The 25,125-nt window shown below is 37.5% G+C and overlaps 1 protein-coding gene across 1 annotated transcript; it reads right to left on the minus strand.

The window, feature by feature from the left end:
* Positions 1–2,147: 2,147 nt before the first annotated feature.
* Positions 2,148–24,531, minus strand: LOC140144898 (uncharacterized). The gene is made up of 5 exons (XM_072166698.1): positions 24,363–24,531; positions 23,748–23,915; positions 8,125–8,502; positions 2,663–2,844; positions 2,148–2,450 (listed from the first exon to the last, which is right to left on the minus strand). The coding sequence occupies exons 1-5, from the start codon at positions 24,436–24,438 to the stop codon at positions 2,262–2,264; spliced, it is 993 nt and encodes a 330-aa protein (XP_072022799.1). The 5' UTR covers positions 24,439–24,531; the 3' UTR covers positions 2,148–2,261.
* Positions 24,532–25,125: the final 594 nt, after the last annotated feature.

Here is a 25,125-nt window from a genome sequence, read left to right on the forward strand (position 1 = left end):
TAAAAAGGACCAAGAGTATTAACTAAATTGAACACCCCTGCAGTAAGTTGAAACAGGTTCTTGTATACAACATTAAAATGCTTAGATTAGATTTGCTTCATATATTTTCCAGCACGATGAAAGTGTTCTTGTGCGGGCTTCTTGCGGTCGGAATGCGTCATGGCAACAGCGGGCTAGTCGTAGGGGAAGGTACAACCCCCACGATGAGAACGCAGTTGCCATTGTCGACCGTTCTGGCCGCAAGAAAGCTAGTCTAAAAAGAGACGCGGCCACGGTGGTGGCCGGTCTTTTTGATGACACACTTCATGCGCGTATTTTGGGGGGGGGCTTTGGGGGCGCCAGCCCCCCGGGGTAAAAGCAGGGGCGGCGAAAATGAAGGGGCGGCGGCAGAAGAAGGGGCGGTAAAAACAGGGGCGGCAAAAACGAAGGGGCGGTAAAATGAATTAGTAAATTAAAAAGGGCGGAAAATTTTGAAAAAAATGGTACTATACATCGAAATGTGGTGCTTTTTGGGCGCTTGCGCCTGAAACCGTATTTTTTTTTTTTTTTTTTTTTGCTCTTCACTTTTCAAACGGCCGAGAAAAAATTGGGTCAACCTTTTCGGGCTGTTGAGGAAGGGGCGGCAAAATTGAATTTTCTTCAGCCCCCCGGGGTTGGGGCGGCCACGGTACGCCACTGCACTTATACACATAAGTAGAAACAAAATCGTGCTTAAGCCAAAAACGCACCCTACCTACCATTCCTCAAGAATTGGGATGGCACAAAGGTGCAACATAGGTTTTATTGCAAAGACGAGGACAGACAAGTAGTTACAACACATCTGTCTAACCGTGGGTTTCGCTATTATTTTATTTTACTAGTTTCTATAAGACCACAAAATTACTTAAAAAAACTATTAAAAAAAACTAAAAAAAAACAAAACAAAAAACAAAACACCAAAAAAAAACCACCTAAAATTAAAAGTAGAAAGGTAGATTTGAAGAAAGATAAAAAGAACATCTCAAAAAGTTAAAAATTAAACGAGAATGAAAAAACGGAACCGGTGCCCGGACGCGTTATTTCTTTCTGCAACCATAATGGGCCGCAATGCGATAACACATAGTACATACATGTAATTATAGGCCTATGAGGCTAAATATAACACGAGTTTATTACCATTATTATTTCCTCTTACTTAATAAAATAAAAAGCAACTCGATAGAATTAAAATTCTACAACGGTTTTCTTTTTTTTGATACCCGACAATCTCTGTACCCATAGTCTAATGCCTACACGACTGTGCTATGATTCGTTGTGCCAGAAAGGTGTTTGTTTATGATACTTATTGATTACGGAATAAAGTGCATACACACAATATACTATTACTAGTATATTAGTACTAATAAATACGTATATAATCCTAAACCTAACCCTAACCCTAATCCCTTACCCTAACCCTAACCCTTACCCTAACCCTAACCCTTACCCTAAACCCTAACCCTAACCCTAACCCTAACCCTAAACCCTAACCCTAAACCCTAACCCTAACCCTAACCCTAACCCTAACCCTAACCCTAAACCCTAACCCTAACCCCTAACCCGTACCCTAACCCTAACCATAAGACCCTAACCCTGACAATATTGAACCTTGCCTCGGACTATGCGGTTAGTGATATATTGCGGCCCATTATGGTTGCAGAAAGAAATTAAGCTGCCCGGACCATGCTCTCTTCAGTTACAAAGTCTGACGCTCTATCAATTGAGCTATACTATCCTGATATACGAAACAGTCGTTATTATGTCAATACAATTGATTGGTGTTACAACATGCATAGCCACCCAGTGCCAGTATATATTTGCTCAAACTCCAAATACAAAAAGCAACCAATTTTATTGAGGGCGTTTCTTAGGTATATCCTTGTAGACGGGGTTTTACGGTATCACATTTTCAGTTTTATAAAGGATAGTAAGAGGCATTTACAAAGCTGCATTTTGGAGACAACCCCATTGAAAATGAAAAACCAGTTCCAAAGATATGAGCAACTAAAGAGTTTCCAAAACAAAAGAAAACAAAAGGAAATATATCATATGTTTGGCTATATCTCAAAAAAGTTTAGAGTATAACTTTCAATTAATCAATTTAATCAATTTTGGATTTTAAAGGCATGTTGATACAGTGTTGGTAAATTAATTTTCACCGGGTTTTAATTTTCAGTACCAAAGAACTATTGTTGGTGAATTCATGATTATAATAACGATAGCTCGAAAACTCTGCCAGTCCCTCAGGGATGGTTTACCAACTTGCAAACAAATGGCCTTGTTTCATCACATGCTGAACCAGACCAAATCTCGAGATTAAAAGAGTAAGTCTTGACACAATGTCCACTCCCTTCAGTGACGTCCATGGGTAAATAATCTACGGCGGTTCCATCACTCCATGACCGTCCCTTCACGGTAAGTCCAATCCAGATCTACAGATTTTATACAATATAGAATTAGACAAACAAGATGGTTAATATCTTTAGAGTTACCTCTAGTTTTAACGTCACATTTTAGTAATACTCTTTGTTTAATGTAAACGTGAAAAAAGTAGAGTAATAAAATTCAGACTTGAGGGTAAAAGAGAAAAAAAGAAAAAAGAGTATTATATACTCAACAATGATTGAAATGACCATAAACATACCGAATTTCCATTTACTGTGCGATTGACGAAGCTATGTTCGGCGGCAGAGTGAATGCTGACAAGTTCGGCTCCTCGTGCTCGACAGTAACTGCTAGCATCGGCCCAGGTCTTTTTGTAGGGGTGATATCGGTAGCAACTTCCATTAAAAGATGACCAGAGATAGGGACAGCAAACGTCGTCAGCTGTAGGGATATGTGGGCATATACACTTACAGTAAGCCAAAAAATTAAGGTACCAGTTATGTTCACCTCTGTATATCCTAAATAAAGACAAATATGTCAAAATTAAACAAGCAGGTAATACCGGAACTCTTTAGCTCTGATTCAAGACCTTATTTGTTGAAATTGGTTGAGAATTAGAGAAACGGTGATCTAAAACCTACCGAAAAGACGAAATAAAAAGTTGCAGTTTTGTGTTCTAATCAATGAAAGCATGACGCTAGTTATACGTGCTAGTCAATGGAAGCGCAGCGCTAGTTCTCATGTTCACGCACGCTTTGTGTACAAATCAATAGGGCATTTAATGCAGCAAACTGCAACTTTTACATTGGTATCTTCCTTGGGTTTTGGGATCGCCGTGTCTTTATTTCTTGAACAATTTCAACGAATGAGGTCTTAAATTCGAGCTAAAAGATGCAGCTATTGGCTGTTGGTTCCAATTATGACATATCTGTCTTTGTTTAGGATATACAGGGGGTAAACGTAACTGGTACCATAATTTTTTGGCTTACTGTATATATACAGTCTCTACGCAGGACAACCAATTCTTTAGAAATGCATAGTCGCGCTAAAAGTCGATCGATACATGTTAAAATCAGCACAATTCTGAGATACACCTTTTTGCTATGAAATTTATTTTCTCGGTCAAATATAAAGCAATTTTTTTTTCTTCAGTAATATCAGTTAAAAACATAGTGCTTGGATATACATTTTTTTTAAATTTTGGTGTTAAAATTCAAGCATCATATTTTGTCTTTTAGTGTGATATTTTTGATTTTTATGGGCCTTTAGTTCGCCCGCGAGCTTTTTACGGAATTCATTTTTTAGCGTCTCAAACTAATATAGTTTGCTAAAGAAAGATATTTCCCACCTCTGTAAGGCACATCGTGTGGGTCTATATATTATAGTTTTGTCAGAATTTCCGTTTTTATTTTACCCTTTTCCCTTCATGCTCCGAAAATGTCAAACTCAGTACTTTATCCCGAGGGCAACCAGCAGAAATAATCGATATTTCAATTGTTGTCCAGCAGGTCCTTTTTCTTTCAAACCAGGATTGCCTGACCATCGATTTGGTAGCCCAAATCCCCAATTGGATGTTCTGGCAAATATGGTGAATTTTGGAAATTTGCTCCCGTGATAGCCTGCAATTTCAATTTATAGGGGCTATGGATTCCATGATTATGAAAACCATTTTGTCTGTTTGTTTGTTTGTTTGTTTGTTTATTTACCTAGGATGAGGTCCATGGGAAAATCTACTGTCCAAACCTAGAAAAATTCGCGTGTTATTATAGGGGATTTTAATTTTCCGTCCCTCCTATCTCCAGGTGAATTTTGAATGCCCCCCACCCATCGCGGGTTGGCATTTTCATTACACCCTTCAGACTTGCGTTCGGGTTTGTGTGGCCTGTTTGTCATAATTTAGCGCTATAGGACCTACGGTACTTTCTAAATGTATAGCTATAGCCGTGCTATATAAATATTATTAGGTACCGGTATGTAATATTATGTAGGCTTATGGGGGTGGGGTGGGTGCAGAGGTGGGTAGACTAGTGGGGTGTATGTAGGGGTGGTAGGGGTGGTACTCAACACATTTTAACCATGACTTACAATGCAAGGCTCATTGTTGCCATAACTGATTTTTCCTTTAGGTCATTATAATAGGTTGTTATAAACTTCCATGTTTAACCTTGTATTGTTTTGGCTGCTTCATTATGACTTTCGGTGGGTTTAAGCAAATTCAAACAAACACAAACAAAAGGCACTATACCCAGTCACCTTCATGACAATTGAAACACTAGGTAATTTCTTTGCTATATTGAAGTTCTGGCAACACTGTAGCCAGGCCGGGCACCCAGAGATATCGATCCACAATGCTAGTATTAGCCTAAGATTTCACGCGTGGATTTGAAAAATGTTCAGCTTGTAGTAAAAAATTAGTGAATCAAAACGGAAATTCTGACAAAACTATGATATATCGCTCACGGTGATGTGCGTTAGAAAGTTGGAAAAAATCCTTCTTTAGCGAACTATATTACTTTGAAATCGAAAATCTTACACTAAATGACTGAATTTCACGCCTAAGTTTAACACTAGGATTTGAAAAAAAAATACAGTATCAAGCATTACAGTTTATCCTGACATTTACTGAAAAAAACTAAAATTATTGCTTTTCATTTGGCCGAGAAAATAAATTTTACATTGAAAAGGTGTAACTCAAAATTTTGCTCATTTCAACACCAAATTCGATCGTTTGTATTGCCTCATTAAATGACTGAGTGAGCCTTGCATAACAAAAGAATTGGTTGTCCTGCGTAGAGACTGTATACACATGCACTATTTGATGAAAATGGCAAATACCAGTGTTATATCAGTGGCGTTGCGTGAGTCATCCTCTGGGGTGTGGTGGGGAAACGACCATGATTGGGGACAACGGTCATAATTGGAGGGGGGACAAGCCTTTTTCGGCAATTTTCCTGTGTGATTTTCAAAATTTTCGAATCGATTGGGGGCACGGGGAAATCACACTACGCCACTGTTACAAGTCTTACCAGTCTGTTTTTGTGCAGGGGGTGGGGATTAAATCCCCCTAATAAAAGGTAATACGACGTCACGCAAGACAGAGTCATCCTCATTTAACAGGTGATATGTATGAATGGTTGTGGAATTGATCTAGAGACTGTTACGAGTCGTACTAACTCAAGACCTTTTACCCAGATTCACACGGATACACAACACAAATACACTGTTTGATTAAGCTAACAAAATCTAAGTCTTTTATTGGAAGTAAAATATGATTGGTACAATATTATGACAACAAATGCACATACAAAATAATCACACAATCACAATTTTAACTAATCAGTACTTAAAGGTGATACACATTGGAAAGTGAATTATATATCGTTGGAAAGCTTATAATGTCAGGAAGCAGGAAAGAATATTTTTTATTTGCCAAACATACCAGGCTAGACATAATCTACATGCAAAGATTGGATACTGGCACCCTCTTAAATTACAGAACGAAATAATTCAAATTGGGCGCTATCGTTCACATCACTTCCGGGTTTGATTGTAAACACAATGTCCATGCATCACTGTGCACGAACTCATTATCATCTTACTTTACATGAAAAATATCTTTAATAAAATAAGAATAACATGAAGGAAACATCATGATCAAATCAAGATTGAAGTTCTTGAATAAAGTGTTTGGATTTTAAAACGGGAATCCTGAATGCTGGGGGTTTCGCCGAAGAACCGGAATGAAAACAGGCTGCAAAAATAACTGCTAGTGCTACCAGTTCAGATCGTCACGCCAAGTTGAGATAAGCTTATCACAATGAGAAAATGGAGGAATAGAATAAAGTACATGTACAGGATTTTTAATTATTTCTTTACATTACAACTGATGCGGGAAGCGTTATTTCTTTCTGCAAACCATAATGTGCCGCAATGCGATAACACATAGTACATACATGTAATTATAGGCCTAGCCTATGAGGCTAGATATAACACGAGTTTATTACCATTATTATTTCCTCTTACTTAATAAAATAAAAAGAAATCGATAGAATTAAAATTCTACAACGCTTTACCTGGGGTTCGAACCCACAATCTATGTATCCATAGTCTAATGCCTACACGACTGTGCTATGATTTTCGTTGTGCCAGAAAGATGTTTGTGTATGATACTTATTGATTACGGAATAAAGTGCATACACACAATATACTATTACTAGTATATTAGTACTAATAAATACGAATATAATCCTAACCCTAGCCCTAATCCCTAACCCTAACCCTTACCCTAACACTAACCCTAACCCCTAACCCTAACCCTAACCCTAACCCTAAACCCTAACCCTATAACCCTAACCCCTAACCCTAACCCCTAACCCTGACCCTAACCCTAACCATAAGACCCTAACCCTAAGACCCTAACCCTGACAATAATGAACCTTGCCTCGGACTATGCGGTTAGTGATATATTGCGGCCCATTATGGTTGCAGAAAGAAATTAAGCGTGCGGGAAACCGGTGTAAATAGCTGACTATCATGCATGCATGATACTCGTAGATACGTGCGTGATGATCTCAGTAGCCGAGTGTTGACACCTGTAGAATCAGCGATCATACCGTACTTGCAGAAAAATTATGATAGGTTTGATATTCCCATTCTGGTATTTCCAACTTATTGCTACTCCATTAGCAAAATTTATTCCTGTAAATGTTCCAAATATAAAGAACGGTCGATCAAGTTTATCTCCTTGTGCTGCTTTCTCTAGACATTTATTCCTTGAGCTGCTTTCTCCCAAAATGGTGCTTCTTTCACCAAACACTCTTTCTCCAGTAAACAGGCTCCTTTTTGCACTGCTCCACTGTATTTGACAGATGTGTTGTTTTAAAAACCAGACTCCAGCAAGTCTCACAAAATCTGCTTCGTCGCTGTATTAAAATAGCACATTATTGGCTATGCAAACTGGTTAAAATCTTTTGAAGCACGACTTTGATCAACACGTAGAGAGTTTTCAATCTCTCATGCTATTCTGCCAAGAACAAACCCCCAGCTTCCAGCTTTTTATAATCCAGAAAACCCAAAATCTATTAATAGACCATTCTGCCACATTACAACACTTGGTGATTCCCCATGATGTCATCTACTTTATATTCTTGGCGGGGATTCTCCAGTTAACACTAAAGCAATGCATTATGATTTAGCAGGGAGTTTCCACACAATCCACAATACAATAATATTAGATATGATTCAATTTGTTTTGATCATTTGATGAATGAAAGGAAATTCCCCGAAAACATGCCATAACATACATCTCTTACATGGTTACTTTCAAGGGTTCCCCCTTTTCTCTCATGACATACTTTCAGCTTGTAAAAAAATTTCAATAATTAAATTAATTTACTTAAGGCACATCACAAGACCTGTCCCTCTATCATCTTAAGCTATCTTAGAACTGTATTCCAACATGCCTCCATTTCAATTGTTATACCGTTCCGGTTGGTTTATTACATAAATTCTAATGCGGTTTGCTAACTCAACCCCAAAGAAAATGTCAACCCCTTAAAACCAACTCCCACCGTAACAAGAAGATTTTAAACCCATACCTTCTCCCCGGTGTAAAATTGAAAATTGGCCCGGTTAACAATAAATTTCACTTCGGGCTAAAAAGTATAAAATTAGGAGTAGGGTTAGGATTAGGATTAGTTAACACGAAATAATTACACTTACTTGGTTCAAATCCCCAGTTCCCATTGGGGTTCTCTGCATCCGGGTGCACATCACAAAACGTCCAGATGCCTTCGCTGTTATCGGAGGTCGATATCCCGATCTTACGTACGTCAATACTGATTGTGTTTTGGGAGATCATGAAAGGCGAAGATTCACCAACTCGGCTGACCGTCACCAAGTCGCCAGCCAAGTTGTTTTCAAATGAGATGTTATAGTTGCGGAATTCTGTGCTGTTCAATTCATCAGGTGTATCTACAACGATTAGACCTGTACTTTCATCTGTATTTTCACCGGCAACTTCACCCGTATCCATAACTTCATCCGCACCGCTTATGCTGTGACTTATGGTACTGTACGTATTTTCACCGGTACCAATAACTTCATCAAAGAAAAAATAATTATTATGCCAGTTGTTATAGTTGTAAAGAAAAACGACATTGGAAACAAATGTGATATAGAACAAACATCTGATAAGTAGTGGAGCTCGGCATTTTGTCAGCACTGAAAATATTTACTTGTCAGGTTTATTAAAAAGTAGTCAATAAATGCATAAGTCATGTGCATAAATTACTAATTACTAGAAACCTGACGAGTTCATGACTATTTCCTGCATTATTAATTAAATTAAACGGATTTCTTAAGCTATATTATGAGGGACTGGTGCCGTTCTTTAGCATTTCAGCAGACGGCAGTAGTGAGGCAACTGAAAAGTGTGATGTGGATCGAGGTAAGATTAATTTGATTTACGTCGTAGTAGACTATAAACGTTAGCACCCTCTTACACAGAGATATTTCTTGCCTAAGAAAATGGTTATAAAACAAAGATGGATTCTTTGCCCTATTGCACTTTTTTAACTCACCCTGTATATTGCTTGTAGAAAATAAACACCCTGTTTATGGACTGAACATCTTAGTGTTTTAAGTTGAGCACTATTATAGACATTTAGTTCATAAAGAGTGTGTTTAATCTTTTGTAATGAATTTTTTTTAATGCAATTTGCCGACAACTTATGCACCTTTGCATGACTTAAGTTGCAGAAATCTTATCACATTTTGAGAACTTTACGCTACTGTGCGATAGATAATAATAAATAATAAAATAATAAAAAATAATTTTTTGGATTTATAAAGCGCCTTTCTCCAGATCTTATAGGACTCAAAGCGCTGTAATCGCATCGACTAGGTTGAATTTAGATTGTAACATCTGTGCAGCTCCCCAAATTCCATTGGGTGAAGGAAGTTTTTGATAACCAAACAACTAATCACCGATTTTTGCGATATAGGAGGAAACCGGAGATCCCGGAGAAAACCTGCGAGAGCGAGCATGGAATCGGGATAAACCAAGTGCACATGAGTCCTTGGGCCGCGCCGGGGCTTGAACCCGGGACCTCAGTGGTGCAAAGCGAGGGAATTACCGCTGCGCTAACTCGCTAACCATAGGTTAAGAGATGGTAAGGACACGTCTGTATTTCATTCAACATTTAACATGTTTAATAAAGAGGTTCTGTGTACATTTATGGTGTTATCAAAAATGATAATTCAATTAAACGGAATATCTTTTTAAATGAAACCTACCCTTCTCAGTAAATCAAAAGGATTTCAATCGCCAAAGGCGTGAAACTCAGAGAGCAAAGTCTCCTATTCCATAAAGTCTAAACTTTTTATTTTGATGTACATCTATGTGTATCATTATTTTGTCTTTTTTCGGACAGTCGGAGTGACCCTGTAATGGAGTCAGTTTGACTCTATTAATGAAGTCTGGGTTACTCTCACCGTTGTTTGATGGGATAATTTATTAGTTTTTCAAACAAAACATAATGTACAACCAAATTTTGGGCTAAACAGCTAAAGGCGATATCATGCTAATGTATACAGATGCTTTTGAGTCATTCGCAACTTTAATTTGCCCTCTTTTACATAATTAATTACTTTTATAGCATTTTCTAAAGCTTTTAGATATAAAATGTGCCTATTAATTACAAAATTGGTGGCGCTATTTAGTTAATGGAAATTACTCTTTCAAGTTTTTAATAGAAATAACTCCTTTTATTGTTAGATAAAATATGTTTAAAAAATGTCCTTGTTGCTTGTTTCACCTATTCCAGCTGTTTTAATGCAGTATTAATCACCTACCTCTTGCAAATATAAAAATATGATTTAGAATAAATAGCGCCATCTATAGTTTATTAAAAAGTAGTCATGCGACAATAAATGCATAAGTCATGCGCATAAATTACTAATTACTAGAAACCTGACGAGTTCATGACTATTTCCTGCATTACTAATTAAATTAAACGGATTTCTTAAGCTGTATTATGAGGGCCTGGCGCCGTTCTTTATCATTTCAGCAGACGGCAGCAGTGAGACAACTGAAAAGTGTGATGTGGATCGAGGTAAGATTAATTTGTTTTACGTCGTAGTAGACTATAAACGTTAGCACCCTCTGTCGACTTTCTTGATCTACCCCTCAATGTTCATTTTTAAAAATATAATTTATATTTTACATGATGCGTTGTACGGTTGTGTGCATGTGTTGTGAATGTGAGTAAGCTTATAGATAATTTACTGTGCTATTTCAAGTTTCAGTGATCGTCATACTTCAAGCTCTTAGCATGTTTTAATATTATATTTCAAATATCTTTGTTTTGCGATAAAAAAACTGATAGTGGAAAGTGCTGCATGCTCATGCTCAGTAGAGAGATTGCGAAGAGGCGTTCACTGCAAACGCCATACGGGTTACGGATTACGGTATTATGCGGTAGAACGTCATAGTCCCGTTCACATCCAAACTAGCCTCCTACACAGCCAGTCTGTGTCGGTCCTAACGCTTGTCGTTCCTAGTATGTTCGTGATAGCCGCATATAGTCTGAACCAAGACTACGTGTACACGCAATTGCAATAAGGGAGGACAGTTTTTATGGTCTACTGAGCTCAGCATTGCTTTGCTGTCTTCGATAGCGCATTGTATCGGAGAGGTACCTGGCTTTTATCAAAGCCCAAACCCATTAAAGCCTGTAGCAAACTCTTATAGGCTCCGCTCAATTGACAACTCTGCTCCGATACAAAGCATTGACCAAAATATCGATCGAATCAATTTTACGACCATGCTTGAATTAACAACCCCTTGAAACCTAATTACACCACTTTATGTAAACATAAACTTACACATATTATTTACTTTCTATTGAGCGCAGACACGACCAGAGACATGCTTATTTAATGACCACTTGAGTAGTTGATGAGTGGGTCGTTATGTACTTACTGAACACAAAGGAAATTGATTTCGGTTTTACCATCGACCGTGTTTATAATCCTGCTGCTCTGCTGAACGCTCCGATAGATATCAGCAAACTCGTATACTGTTCGCTTGTTCATATCGAACGCTCTAGCGTACATGAACCATTATCGAAGACAGCAAAGCATTGCTGAGCTAAGTAGACCATAAAAACTGTCCTCCCTAAGCTCATGGTGGCGCTATGCTGAGACAAATATAATCAAAAGATATAGGAAGCACTCATTGATTTACCTTGGGTGTATCGAACCAGAGAAGATTATCTTCTTTCATTGAACCCACTTTCCTCGGTATTGATATGCAAATACGACTGGCTATATCTATAATTGCTCTACCCATTCAGTCCAGATTAGCGATATTTGAGTTTTGCGGGCGCGCTATTGGAAAATGAGTATAGGCCTATGTTCACACGTGTATGCTATTTGTCTAAATAATCTAAACAGAGTTTGGTGTTGGATGCCTAGGAAGTCGCCATGGTGTATATTATTCGAATAACAAGAAACAAACTCCATTATCATATAAATAGTACCCTGTTTACTTTTTAAAGCAAAATGAAAATAGATAATCTAATATGCCTAGTTCGATTACTACCCAGCAAACACAATATTACAGAAAACCGTTAAATGTCGGGTTAAAGGGTATGTGAGGCACAGTGTCATCGGCCCGATATCTTCATGGCAGAAATCGCCATGGTAGGTTGAATCGACAGCCACGCATGGCCATTTTGTTCCGACTTTTTAATAGTTTTGAGACGCATAATGAGCCGAGGTACATCCGGCTAAGGCTACTGACAATAGCCTGGTAATTGACCTCTCTGTGTGTGAGTGAGCATGTATACGCCACGGGGTCATCTGCTTTTAGACTGCCTCCACGAGTGAGTGCAGCTAGCCTACGTTGCGCTATAGTTCGGCACATATAAAATCAGAATTATGGTCAGTTTTTGAGCTCAAGACGCACGCTTCTTTCTCAATACGCAAGCTAACGACTATCATATCCTTTCAACACATATGTTCAAGTGCAAGGAAATAAATATGGCTTCTTTAGAACACAAAATTACGGGAGATATTCATCATTTTCTACCCCGGTATCTAAAGATTTATCGCCTGAATATCAAATTGTGCATAACACATTTACGTGTTTCGATCCCGTGTATTCATGTTAGTGTCTCTGCTGTACAATGTAATTATTAACTAGGCGATGTCGGTGTGTGAGGGTCAAGGGTATAAAAGGTTTTAATAACATTCAAAAAACATTTTGTTTAAAACTTGCTGCAAAACATTCTAACACAATAGACTTAAATACACGAAATGTTTGCCAAATGATATTTTACTATAGCATTTCGAATTTTGGTTTAAATTTTGTTGTATTATTTTTTCAGTATAACACGTTTAAAAAAAAAGAGTTTTCGTGATTTTTATATAAACAGACATTGATATGTTATCAAAATGTTTTAACTAAAACCAAAAACACATGCACTATCATGTTTTAAAAACATTTTGGTGTTTGCTGAATAGTATCCATAAGCAAAACACTTTGACAGCTGTTTAATGCAACGAAATAGCAATGGCGAAAAATGACGTTGCACGAACTGCTGTCCCCCGTCCAAAACAGACAATTCATACCGCATTATGTCGTAAGATGACACGATCTTGCCTAAAACGCATCTTCGCATGATGATTTTTGGACGGCATTCTCCACACACAAATGAATAGACAATCTGCCCGTTCGAATTCGCGTCGAAAAAAGTCGAAATTTATTCACTTCTTGTCTATACTAGGTCAAATTGTAACCCAAAAAATGGTTTTATTACATGTCGGACTCTACTTGTTCTATTTGGATACTTTAATTCGCTTCATAATAGGACAAACATAACATTTTTCTGCATTTTGTAATGCGTTTTTTTTTTTTTTTTGTCATTTTGGAACGTCATTTTTTGCTACCAACCGCAACGTAACCGCCTTACGGGAATTCCACGGCTGACCAATTCACAATGGATTTCACCCTGTAGAGGGCATAATAACTACTTTTCGACTAATGTAGTATCGGGTTGGCGTTCCCGTATCAAGTTTCACGTAAATTTCGCAATCTCTCTACTGTGTCTTGATATACTGAAGTGATGTATACTATAGGACTGTCGACTGAAGAATTCGACAAACTACGAACTGGGTTAGTCACAAGGGTTATTTTAACGTGCCGCCTGACACGTTCGTGCAGTAAGAATAGAAATTCGTGTAGTGAGTATTAAAAATCCGTGCTTAAAATATTTATATATTCTTTAGCCCGAAAAATGACTTAGAAATGAAAGAAGTTCCTCCTCAAAGTAAGACTGATATAGTCGGGAAATTCTATATTGTATAGTTTGTGGTGATCAGTCAAACATTTAATTGACAGGGGAAATCAAGCAAATATTGCCTCACATCGCCTCTGGTAATGCCCTTTCCTCCCAATTTTTCGGTCACTCGTGGGGGGAAAGCCTCTTGACGAGAAAATCCGCAACAGATTTGGGGGCAGCTCCACCTACCGGACAGAAATTGTCCAGAATTGCCCCGTTCATCTTCTTTTTTAGACCGTTAAGCACCTTAATTTGGGGCAAAAATAGTGTAATTACCACAACATATCACCTTTGTTTGTGCTAAAATAGTGTAAAATGGAAAGGTTTTGCGCGCTTCGTGCACAATTGCCCCAGTAAAACAGGCCAAAAATTATGACCATCAGGAACATTTTCATCGCCGCTCACCGCTGATATGCCACCGGGGACACCAATAAAAAAGCAAGTGCGCAGCCTGTATGACATGCAGCCCTGGTAACTGGGGCAGCTTGATAATCCCTCTGGCTCAATATCGGGACTTTTTTTATAATCAAAATTTACAATATTTATGGCCAAATTAGTGTGAAAAAGGCTAAAAGGGCGGCTTTCCTCAACATGTTCAAGGAAACCTTTAAAGACCATATAATATATTTATTTGCGATATATTAGTAGAAAGGAGTCCAGATCAATGAAAAAAGCACTGCTTAACCATATGATAATTATTAAAAAATTGATTTTTTTTTTCATTTGTTAAATGCATGTGAAACCAGTCGGTTTAAACTCTTCTAGGTACCTACAAGGTAAAAGTAGAGGTAAATAATACATTGAACACTTTAAACGCTAAACTAAACACATAGGCAATTAATGATGAGCACATTAAATCATTTGGGTATTAAACGTACACACAGGGTGAGTAAAAAAGTGCAATAGGTCAACGAATCAATACTCACGTAAGAACCAAGATGAACTTTTCCATTATTGATACTTTTTATAATTGCCACACACAAAATTCACCTTTTGTGAAAAAGAAAGTCAACCCTTTAACGTTTATGAATCATCTTAAGGCGATACCCATTTTAACGCTTTGTCCTCGAGGCACATTTGAATGAGAGCACACAATGCGAAATAAAGACACCAGATTTGAAACTAACTTTAACGTAAATCAATGTTGATATTTGTGATGCGATCAAGCAAAATCAGTCGGGACTCGGAAATATTGATTTTGAGATATAGCCAAATAACGGAAATATTTCCTTTTGTTTCTTCTTGTTTTGGAAACTCTTTAATTGCTCATATCTTTGGAACTGGTTGTTCAATTTCAATGGGGTTTTCTGCAAAATCCAGCTTTGTAAATGTTTTTTACTATCCTGTAAAAAACTGAAAATTTATTATTGCCGAGTTCCGACTGATTTTGCTTGATCGCATCACATTTGTCGTTCTTTCAATTCCTTTTTTCGGTTTAAACTAAATGTATTACTTAAGTCATTCATACCTCACCCAACTCCAACTCCAATTTTTCAATTCCCTGCAATGTGGATATTTTGTAAATCACACCACTTCAATTTGCACGCATTTCTTTCGACATTTGAAAAACCCGCCCATAAATTTGTATGTTTCTTTTATAGAGGATGGACATTTTTAATGTAAGGGTAAATATGCAAATAACTAAATAATAAAGAGCTCTGTTGCAAAAACCCTTACATCCACTTTTGGCTTAAATTAAGTTATTGGCATGACATTTATAGTGTGGTTAAAAATACACAATTTGGTGGTTGTTTGACCTTCATACGAAAGCTGTAGCTTCGGAAATGATCAAAAATGTCATTTTGCCGGATTTAATTAAAAATTCATAATTAAAAAAAGTAAATGAGATATTTCAATTTTTCTTTTTGAGAGCATTAGTCAAGTTACATAAAGTAGTGCAAACAAATGGGCTCAAATTTGATTGTAAAGGTGGTTTCTAGAAAAGGAGTAGATTTATTTTGTTGCAAAAGCCCTTACATCCACAAAAGGGGCGATATAAAAGAAATAATAAAATAAATAGGAAGGCTTGAAACTTGTACCAAACAAAGCTCTTCAAATAAAAGTAATGTTTCCTCTACTTATACTAGACCAAGGACAATAAAACTTTGGGTGCTCCATTCTACTTCAGTGCCAATGAGGTTAAGAAAATGGTTACAAAGATAAAGATCGATTCTTTGCACTATTGCACTTTTTTGACTCACCCTGTATATTGTTTGTAGAAAATAAACACCCTGTTTATGGACTGAACATCTTAGTGTTTTAAGTTGAGCACTATTATAGACATTTAGTTCATGAAGAGTGTGTGTAATCTTTTGTAATGAAATTAATTTTTTTATGCAATTTGCCGACAACTTATGCACCTTTGCATCACTTAAGGGATCCAAAATGAGCGTTTATTGCGTTTCGACAGTATTTTTTGTGGGACATGAGAGCACCTCAGACCTATCGAATTGCATTCTGAATACGAAGCATGTCTTTCTGATATCAAATAATTTTCATTTTTGAAAATCACAATATAATACAAATTTTATGACAAATTATAAAAATTTGATGTTTTTCAAATTTTTGATATATAACAGTCCTCGAAGTAAATTATATATATCTAATGATATATTCTTAAAGTGTATGTAGCTGGGAGCAAAAGCCGACGGTCAATTGAAAATTTTGACATTTCATATTGAAGATATGGATTTTTTTCCCAAAAAGACCTATTTTTTTTGGTGTTTTTGGAAAAAAAATCCATATATTCAATAGGAAAGGTCAACATTTTCAATTGATCGTCGGCTTTTCATCCCACCTACATACACTTTAAGTATAAATCATCAGATTTATAAAGTTTACTTCGAGTACTGTTAAATATCAAAATATCAATTTTTAATGATTTGCCATAAAATGTGTATTAAATTGCGAATTTCAAAAATCAAAATTATTTGATATCAGAAAGACATTCTTCGTATTCAGAATGCAATTCGATATGTCTGATGTGCTCTAATGTCCCAAAATAAATACTGTCCAAACGTTCATACCCCAGCCCTTAAGTTGCAAAAATCTTATCACATTTTGAGAAATTTATGGTAGGGACACGTGTGTATTTAATTCAACATTTAATAAAGAGGTTCTGTGTACTTTTATGGAGTTATCAAAAATGATAATTCAATTAAACGGAATATCTTTTTTAATGAAACCTACCCTTTTCAGTAAATCAAAAGGATTTTTTTATTATTATGACATTTAACAGATATTAATTTCGTGCAATTGTAGGCACCTGTGTGTATTTTATGCATTTTTGCAGAGTTTGTATTCTTTTTTGCATATCAATACCATAAATACTATAAACTTAATGACATTAATGATCCTTGCGTGTACTTTCAGTAATGACAAGTCAATTAAATGAATTAGTGAAATGCATTTAGTGAACCAGACATGTATCAATTTTCAACTTTAAGTGCATATCATTAGATTTACTTCGAGGACTGTGAAATGTCATAAAATTTGTATTATATCGCAAATTTCAAAAATTCAAAATTATTTCATATCAGTTAAGGTTATTCCTCGTATTCAGAATGCAATTTGGTATGTCTGAGTGATGTGCTCTCAGCTCTCAGCTCTTAACGTCAGAAATGAGTCAGTAAAATGCGTGATTTTAACGCGTGATTTGTAAAAGTTTACAGAACTCGAGGGGAGACAACCCCTCTGCCAGCAACCCCTTCACCTCAAGCTTGTCTCCGCTACACTGATAGCCAGAATGGAGTCAAGTGACTCTATAAGTGAAGTAAACTTGCACTGACTCTCCAAAGGAGTCACCTGATTATCACATGAGAGTCAGTTGACTCTACCTGTGGGGTCAATTGACTCTACATTCAGAGTTGTCGGCGGAGTCAAGAAATTTATGACCCCTCAAGGGAGTCAGACTCTGTAATTGCCTGGCTCTTGACACCATGGAATTTATATTCCCCATTCACATGTTCCAAGGGTATGGTGGTCAAACCACATTTTCTCCGTCGTGTCGTTTGACAATCGCCTATGACGTGAACTCAGAGAGTAAAGTCTCCTATTCCCTAAAGTCTAAACTTTGAATTTTTATCTTGATGTACATCTATGTGTATCATTATTTTGTCTTTTTTCGGACAGTCGGAGTGACCATGTAATGGAGTCAGGGTGACTCTATTAATGGAGTCTGGGTTACTCTAGGAGCAGAGTCCATTCACTACGCGATTCTATGTCTAAACTGACTCTATATTGGGAGTCAAATGACTCCTGTGTAGAGTCATCAATAGTGACTCTTCAGCGGAGTCAAGAAATTTATAACTCCCAATATGGGGTCATTTTAGACATAGAGTCGCAGAGTGGCTGGACTCTTCTTTTAGAGTCACCTAGACTCCAGTTTGGCTTTCAGTGTAGCTGATCTTTTTTACGTTTGCTAACGTACGTACGTGCAGTGACTTTTTTCTTCTAAAAAGCCCCTGGTTAGTCATGGGATAAGTTATTGACAAATTAACCCAGGCACATGACAAATTAATTTTCCTGCATTACTATTTTTTTGCAGGACTAATTAATTTTCTTGCATGACTGATTAATTTTCATGTATGACTAATTTTGCCCAGAAATTCGGCATACTAGACCATTTTTCATGACTAATTATAATGAGTCATATTTTGCATGCATGACCAAATGACCAATTATAATAAGGCATACTAGACCTGTTTTATGACTATTTTTTGGCAATTGACTAGTTAATATGTGACCGTCCACGGCGAATGAGCCGTAAATTCCTCCCCCGGTCAATTTTGTTTTATTTCGTGTTTAAAAAATAAACATCATAAACTTAAAAATGGTATATCATTTGACTTTAAACGATATCCAGAAGCGGGGTTATGGTTTGTTAAACTTTGCCCCTTCAACAAAATTATAGCTTTTTACGTTTTTACATGTGTCTCTTTTTCCACATTGCTGGCAATATATATCAAACAGTCATAATTGGCGGTCATTTCAAATCATCCCCAAGTCAACGAGGTTTAAGAAAGTTCTCTCATTGTTAATTGTTGGTTATGCACAAGGAGCTTATATAGGAAGGAGAAGAAATAGATTACGTAACGCATTGAAACCTTGTGCCGATTTGAAATCTGACAAGCTATTCATCGAAAGGTACCTTTTGTTTGGGACAAAGGGCTTCCGCCATTAAATCGGTAAGCTGACCCGACAGTGTATTAACGCTTTACCTAGCAGACTACTGTCAATAAGTGATCAAATGAAAGTCGTGTGAAAGCGCCTAATGGAACGAAAAGTACCTATTGTAACCACAGAACCCAAAGGTGTGATAGAGTAGCCGTAAGCACAAAAGGCACACATTAGCCGCTAATGTATAGTTCGTTGTCACCCACTGACATTAGGTGCTTCATTTAAATAAATTGAATGCGCTTGCTGCATGATTACACATCAATGCTGCCATGTAGGCCTATGCATATCTATAGTATAATAATGGTATTAAATAGCTACGTATACATGTAACATATAATAAGTATACCGGTATAGGCCTATATAAAAGTTGTTTCACAAATTGACATTTTATTTTATTTTATTTTATTTTAAGGAGAATGTCATAAACAGTGGCGTACTGAAGGGGGCAGCTCTTCTGTGAGAGGTCTTGGGAGGGGATGAGGGTGGAGGAGGGGATATGCAGAATGAGAGGGACTGGAGGAAGAGAGAAAGAGGAAGAAATAAAGAGAAATAAATAAATAGACGTAAATAAATAGAAAGGTAAGGAAAATGATAGGAATGAGAGGGATAAAACGTAAAGAGGGGGTGGAGAAGGGCCGGGGAGATAAGAAGAGGGAGTGATACTTCAGCAAGTACAGAGAAAGGAAAAGAAAGGAATGACAAATAAATGTAGGCCTTATAATAATTATTATAGAAACTAAACACAGCCCCCCCCCACCTCACACACACATAGGCCTTACACTAACAGCACTATAGGCAGCCATTCGATGATGCCAATGCCTAATATGCGTTACGTATTTAAAACGCCCAGTCAGGTGTATTTTACACCTGCCAAGCACAAGTCACCCAATTTCGAAAATTGGACGTTGAATGTACATTCTCATGAATATTGATTGGCAACATTTTCCAATATGTCAGCGCTCAAATCGGACACAATAGAACAATAGACCATTCAGTGCGTTGGTTATGCATACCTGTACAAAATACAATGCCTGGTAACCCACCACTTGAACAGGATTTAGCAAAAGCAAACAAAGACCAGAGCTATTAAAAGTTCTATAGCCGGCCATCCAAGGTAGAAGCTTATTATCCACTTCAACAATAGGATTATTGATTAGTTTTTGACTATCAAAATAAGACGGATGTCGGGCCAGCTTAAGTTATCGATGAATACGACCTTCGTACACATTTTACACCGTAACACAGAATACAATTTAGGGAATTTACGGCTCGTTTGTGCTGCCGGGTCACATATTTTCAGTGAGGAGGCAAGCCCACTTTGATGGCGTCATCAGGAATGTTTTCGGGGGATTTTGGGTGACAAAGTGAATTTCGGGATGGGGGTGGCAAAATCAACCAAATGTGCGTAAAATTGCAGGCAAAAGTAGGAGTTTTGGTCAATTTTACTGGGGGAACTGCGGGAGTTCTGACGGGGGAGGGGTATCCCCCTCCGTGGCGCCGCCACTGTTGTGAATGTGAGTAAGCTTACAGATATTTACTGTGCTTATATTTCAAGTTTCAGTGATCGTCATACTTCAAGCTCTTAGTATGTTATTTCAAATATCTTTGTTTTGCGATAAAAACTGATAGTGGCAAAGTACTTCATGCTCATACTCACTGTGTCTTGATAAATATACTGAAGTGATGTATATTATACTAGCCTGACTGTTTACATTTCGTAACCTTCGTAACATGACAAATTAATTTTCCTGCATTACTAATTATTTTTTTCTACAGTATTAATCAATTTTCTTGCATGACTAATTAATTTTCTTGTATGGCAAATTTTGCCCAGAAATTAGGCATACTAGACCATTTTTCATGACTAATTATAATTAGTCATATATTATATTGCATGCATGACCAATTGAATGACCAGTTATAATTGGCCATACTAAACCCTGGTGGTCCCTAGTATGCTCTCGTGGAAAACATTGAGTTTAGCTTGAAATTCCCCTGGACAAGGAACTCGCTGCTAATTTGTCTCATTGTAACCCGTACGAAATTCGGGGAGCTGATCCTGGTTATTTGTGGTATGTCTATGGTGTGCGCTCTTGAAGCAGCAAAGTCCCTGAATTGTTGTTTAATGGTTTATGGAATGATGTGGGGCCATAGTGGTCAGTGACAACCTGTAAAGTGTGTTAAGGCTTGTGGATCAACGTCTAGGCGTTGTGCCTGTGCGTAGCGCACTATAAATCACTGGGTTTTTTGTTGTTGTTGTTGTTGTTGCTTTTTTTGGCAATTGACTAGTTAATATTTTCAGTGTAGTTCTCCTTTGCAAAAAGTAAAAGAGAAAAAGCTCTCCATAGACCCTGTGTTAGTCCAATAGATTACAGTTCACTTGCACTACAATCGTGCAAATCAGGTTAAAGTTGTCATATTTCCAGATGAAAAGTACTTTTATAGTGCTAATTTTAAGGTTAGGTTAGCAACTATCTTAAACTGTTGCGATTTGATAGTTCACAGCATCTTGCGAATGTGAGCTTTGGCAAAATTGCATTGATAATTTCATAGCGAGCGTGTAGACGAATTCAAATCACAGATATACTTTTGCAGGTCCTGTGGTTCTTGCGTTATGTTGTAAAGAAGGCTGAGACAACAACACTTTTGTAAAACGTACATAACTCATTAACAACCTTAAATCAAGCAAGCGAGTATATGATTTGTAGAGTGAACTTTTGCAAAACATCAAAGTGTTAATTTTCAATAATACATTAATTTAAATAATGAAAATCGAAAAATCGAAATGGAAAAGGGCCATTGAACTTTGCACAGACTTTCAAGGTAAAAATTACTCAGACCTTTCCAAAACTCACACCATCGTGATCCTCTGGTAATAAGGATTCAGAAAAAAAGTATACTTCGACCTGTCAGCGTGTTTTAGTGGGGCAGATGTACGGTACATTAGCGTATAATTTCTGTCCGGTCAGAAAGAATCCGGAAACTTGCTCACTATAAACACCAGTCGTATTTGTATGTACCGCACATCGATATCTTTCTCAACCGAAGGATATTGGCTCGAGGTATTTGCACTATAAACACACGAGGAAAAATTGTGTGCTGTATTATCGGAAGTAGCAGCTTCTTCATGATGCATTAGGATTCGCGCAGGACATTCGGAACGCTTCTCACCCCCAAGAGTTTAAAACAGAAGGTATGCGCTAGGATATGTTCGCCACCATGAGCATACTGTTGAATGGGCTGTTTATAGCTCACGCACAATATTTACACAATCCTCGTGTGACCTCGGGGACATTGCAAATGTACGGTTAGTTGGTATATAATTTGTGCGGTAAGTGAAACAGTTTCGGTATATACAAGGACTATCGTACACGGTATACTCAAAACTCGGTATTCGCGGGCGTAGTACATGTTAGAATATGACAGTTGCTATGTCAACTGGCTCACGATTTTTTTTATTATGAACCACTGATCGAAATGATCACAACACAAAGTCTATGGCATATCATAATTCGGGACAGGTGTATTATGGCAACACTAATTTTGAGTTTCAGTATTATTTTAAATATTTACAAAACGAAAAAGTGTTGTTTGGATTCACCTTGAATGAAATGCATAAAATTGTGTCAAAAAGGCGTAATTTGACAAAATGTCACTTTGCAGAAATACCGGTTTTTTTTTTTTTTTGTATTTAGAAGTAACATTTGCCCAAGCTGATTCTTACTAAAATGTAAAGTACCTAGCTTGTACTACCCACACTAGAATGGACAAAATCCTGGCAACACCGGGTTGTTGATTTTGCTCAAGATTCTCGTACTGCATGAGAAAATATTCAACTATTGTTCTTAAAGACGTATTTTCTCACTATAGATTTTCGCGTTCATTTCGACCTTTAGATGCTTTAATGGCAGAGTGGATTTCATACGCGTAGATCCCGGAGGGGGGACAAATCCCCCCAATATTTTGCCCGGGGATGGTCCATACAATCATCCCCCAATGTTGACGCCTGATAATGGGTTTCTGATCAAATTAACCTCATAGTTGCCCACATTCTAGCCCCAAAAGTTAAATTTTCGCCTGCTTCGTGCGCATTTATTCTACTTTATACCATATTTTATCTGTTTAGCTTTAAAATAGCAAACGCAATTGTACCATAAACTTATTCTGTCACCAAAAGGTGCTGGCTTGACTATATTTGAAGAATTTTTTTTTTCAAACTCCATCCCCCCAATGTCAAAAAGAAATCTACGCCACTGGTGGTTTTGAATACATAATCATCTATAATTCTCTAGACATTGTAGTTGTGTTTTTAACCGCATTTCGCAAACTCTGTGTTATCATGATTATACGCCGGGATTATACGTATACTTCCGCTAGTCTTTCAACAAGGCTTTGCGTGTTAGCCTTGGGGTGGGAGCGCACAATCTCTTATTTGCGCTCAGTGTCGCGGCTCCCTCGGTATAGATCTCGAGGGTCTTTGACAAAGACTACAAACTCTAGCAAGCAGACTTGTAATATCAGTACCCGTACTTGTACGTGAGTCTCAATTTCGTACCCGTACCCGTATTTGCACCCTATTTTGAATTCAGACCCATATCCGTACACGTACTCATGGCTATGGACCCGTCTCCATGATCTAGGACTCATACCCGTACCCGTACCCATGGCCTTGGACCCGTCTCTGTTTGCCCATACTCATGGTCCGTAACCCGTACCCGTACTCATGGCGGGTCCCAATACTACAAGTCTGCTAGCTAGTGTTGTTGAACTCTATGCCACTATTATTATATAGCAAGCAGAAACAACCAATTTTCAACCTACCGATTTCATACTTCACCTGATTGTCTCCGTCCCCGACTCCATCTGACAAGGCGATGTGCGCATCTTGGCTAGCACGCACACTAAATTTAAAGCTCGTCGCTCCTACTGGTATTTCAGACCACACGTATTGGTAACTTAATATTTTCGGTGTTTCAGTAATTGTGCAGTCTATTCAATGATATGATAATGGGAAAAATGAAAGAAAATTCAGCATAAATAAGAATTAGGCATTGACGTCCCTCAGATAGCAAATAGTTATAGCCACACTATTGCACATAATCGCTTTAAGATCAAGATATTTCATAAGTACTTCCGTGGAATTCAATGACAAATGACGAAAATGTTTTTTGCGAAGGGATCGCCAGGTATTTTCACACGAATTTGACCCGCAATTTGACGAAACTCAATGACACAAACACGAAATACAATGCGACAATATTGAAATTTAATGGCACCCCGAATGGCAGAATAGTAAAATTGAACTGGAGTTTCTGGTTCGACGATTTTTCGGGCCGAAATTGAAATGTCTTTTGTACGAATATCATACACATGTGCGAAATACCCTAGTAATTTATAATGTGCAATATGCAAAAGCCTTATGGTAGTGTCACTTACGTGTGCAAAGAACCGGTGCAAACTCGATGGCTAAAATGATGAAGCCAAAAAAGGTGCAAACAGAGTTATTCTTCATTTTGAATTGGAGAACAGTGAATGTGCAGCTGATGTGGGTATCGGGTACCAGAAGTTAAATCTTGACAGATAGCTGTATGAACTTGATCTTCATTCGCAGTCGTAGGGTTTAATAGTGAACTAGCAAAACCAGAATGAACAGATGTAACAAATCATGTCAATTAATAGTTATGCAAATTGTGTCTAATGTTCTTCAACATCACGCCACGTAGGCCTAGTCCATCAGCCGGGGGGGGGTTGTCGGTATCCAATGGGGACTAATGCTTATTGATTTTTGGCAAGGAATTTGCCCCTAGCGGTGGATAATATCCTCCTATTCCAAAATGGCCGCCAAATTGCCTGTTTTAACTCGCAAGTAGACATAATTATCTTAGTTCCCAGAACAATTTGTGAAGAGTAAATATGGAGCCCACAACCAGGTTTGAATGGTCAGTTAACTTCTGTTCAATTTTGGGAGATATTTGATATAAGGAAGTTAGAATCGATTTTGTATTTAATAAATTACATATTAAAAGAACTTTATCAAGAGCAGTACAGTGAAAGATCAGCACGAGGTGGAGTGACCGGGTTCAGAGTATCTCAGTAGTTACTCTCAGTCTCGGATGCTACTCAATTTCGACAGTATTTTTGTTGGTTTTTGTTTGTTTGTTTGTTTGTTTGTTTTTGTGTGTTTTTTGTCCTTTTTTAC

The sequence above is a fragment of the Amphiura filiformis genome, unplaced genomic scaffold (assembly GCF_039555335.1).
Source record: "Amphiura filiformis unplaced genomic scaffold, Afil_fr2py scaffold_94, whole genome shotgun sequence".
Taxonomy (NCBI): Eukaryota; Metazoa; Echinodermata; class Ophiuroidea; order Amphilepidida; family Amphiuridae; genus Amphiura; species Amphiura filiformis.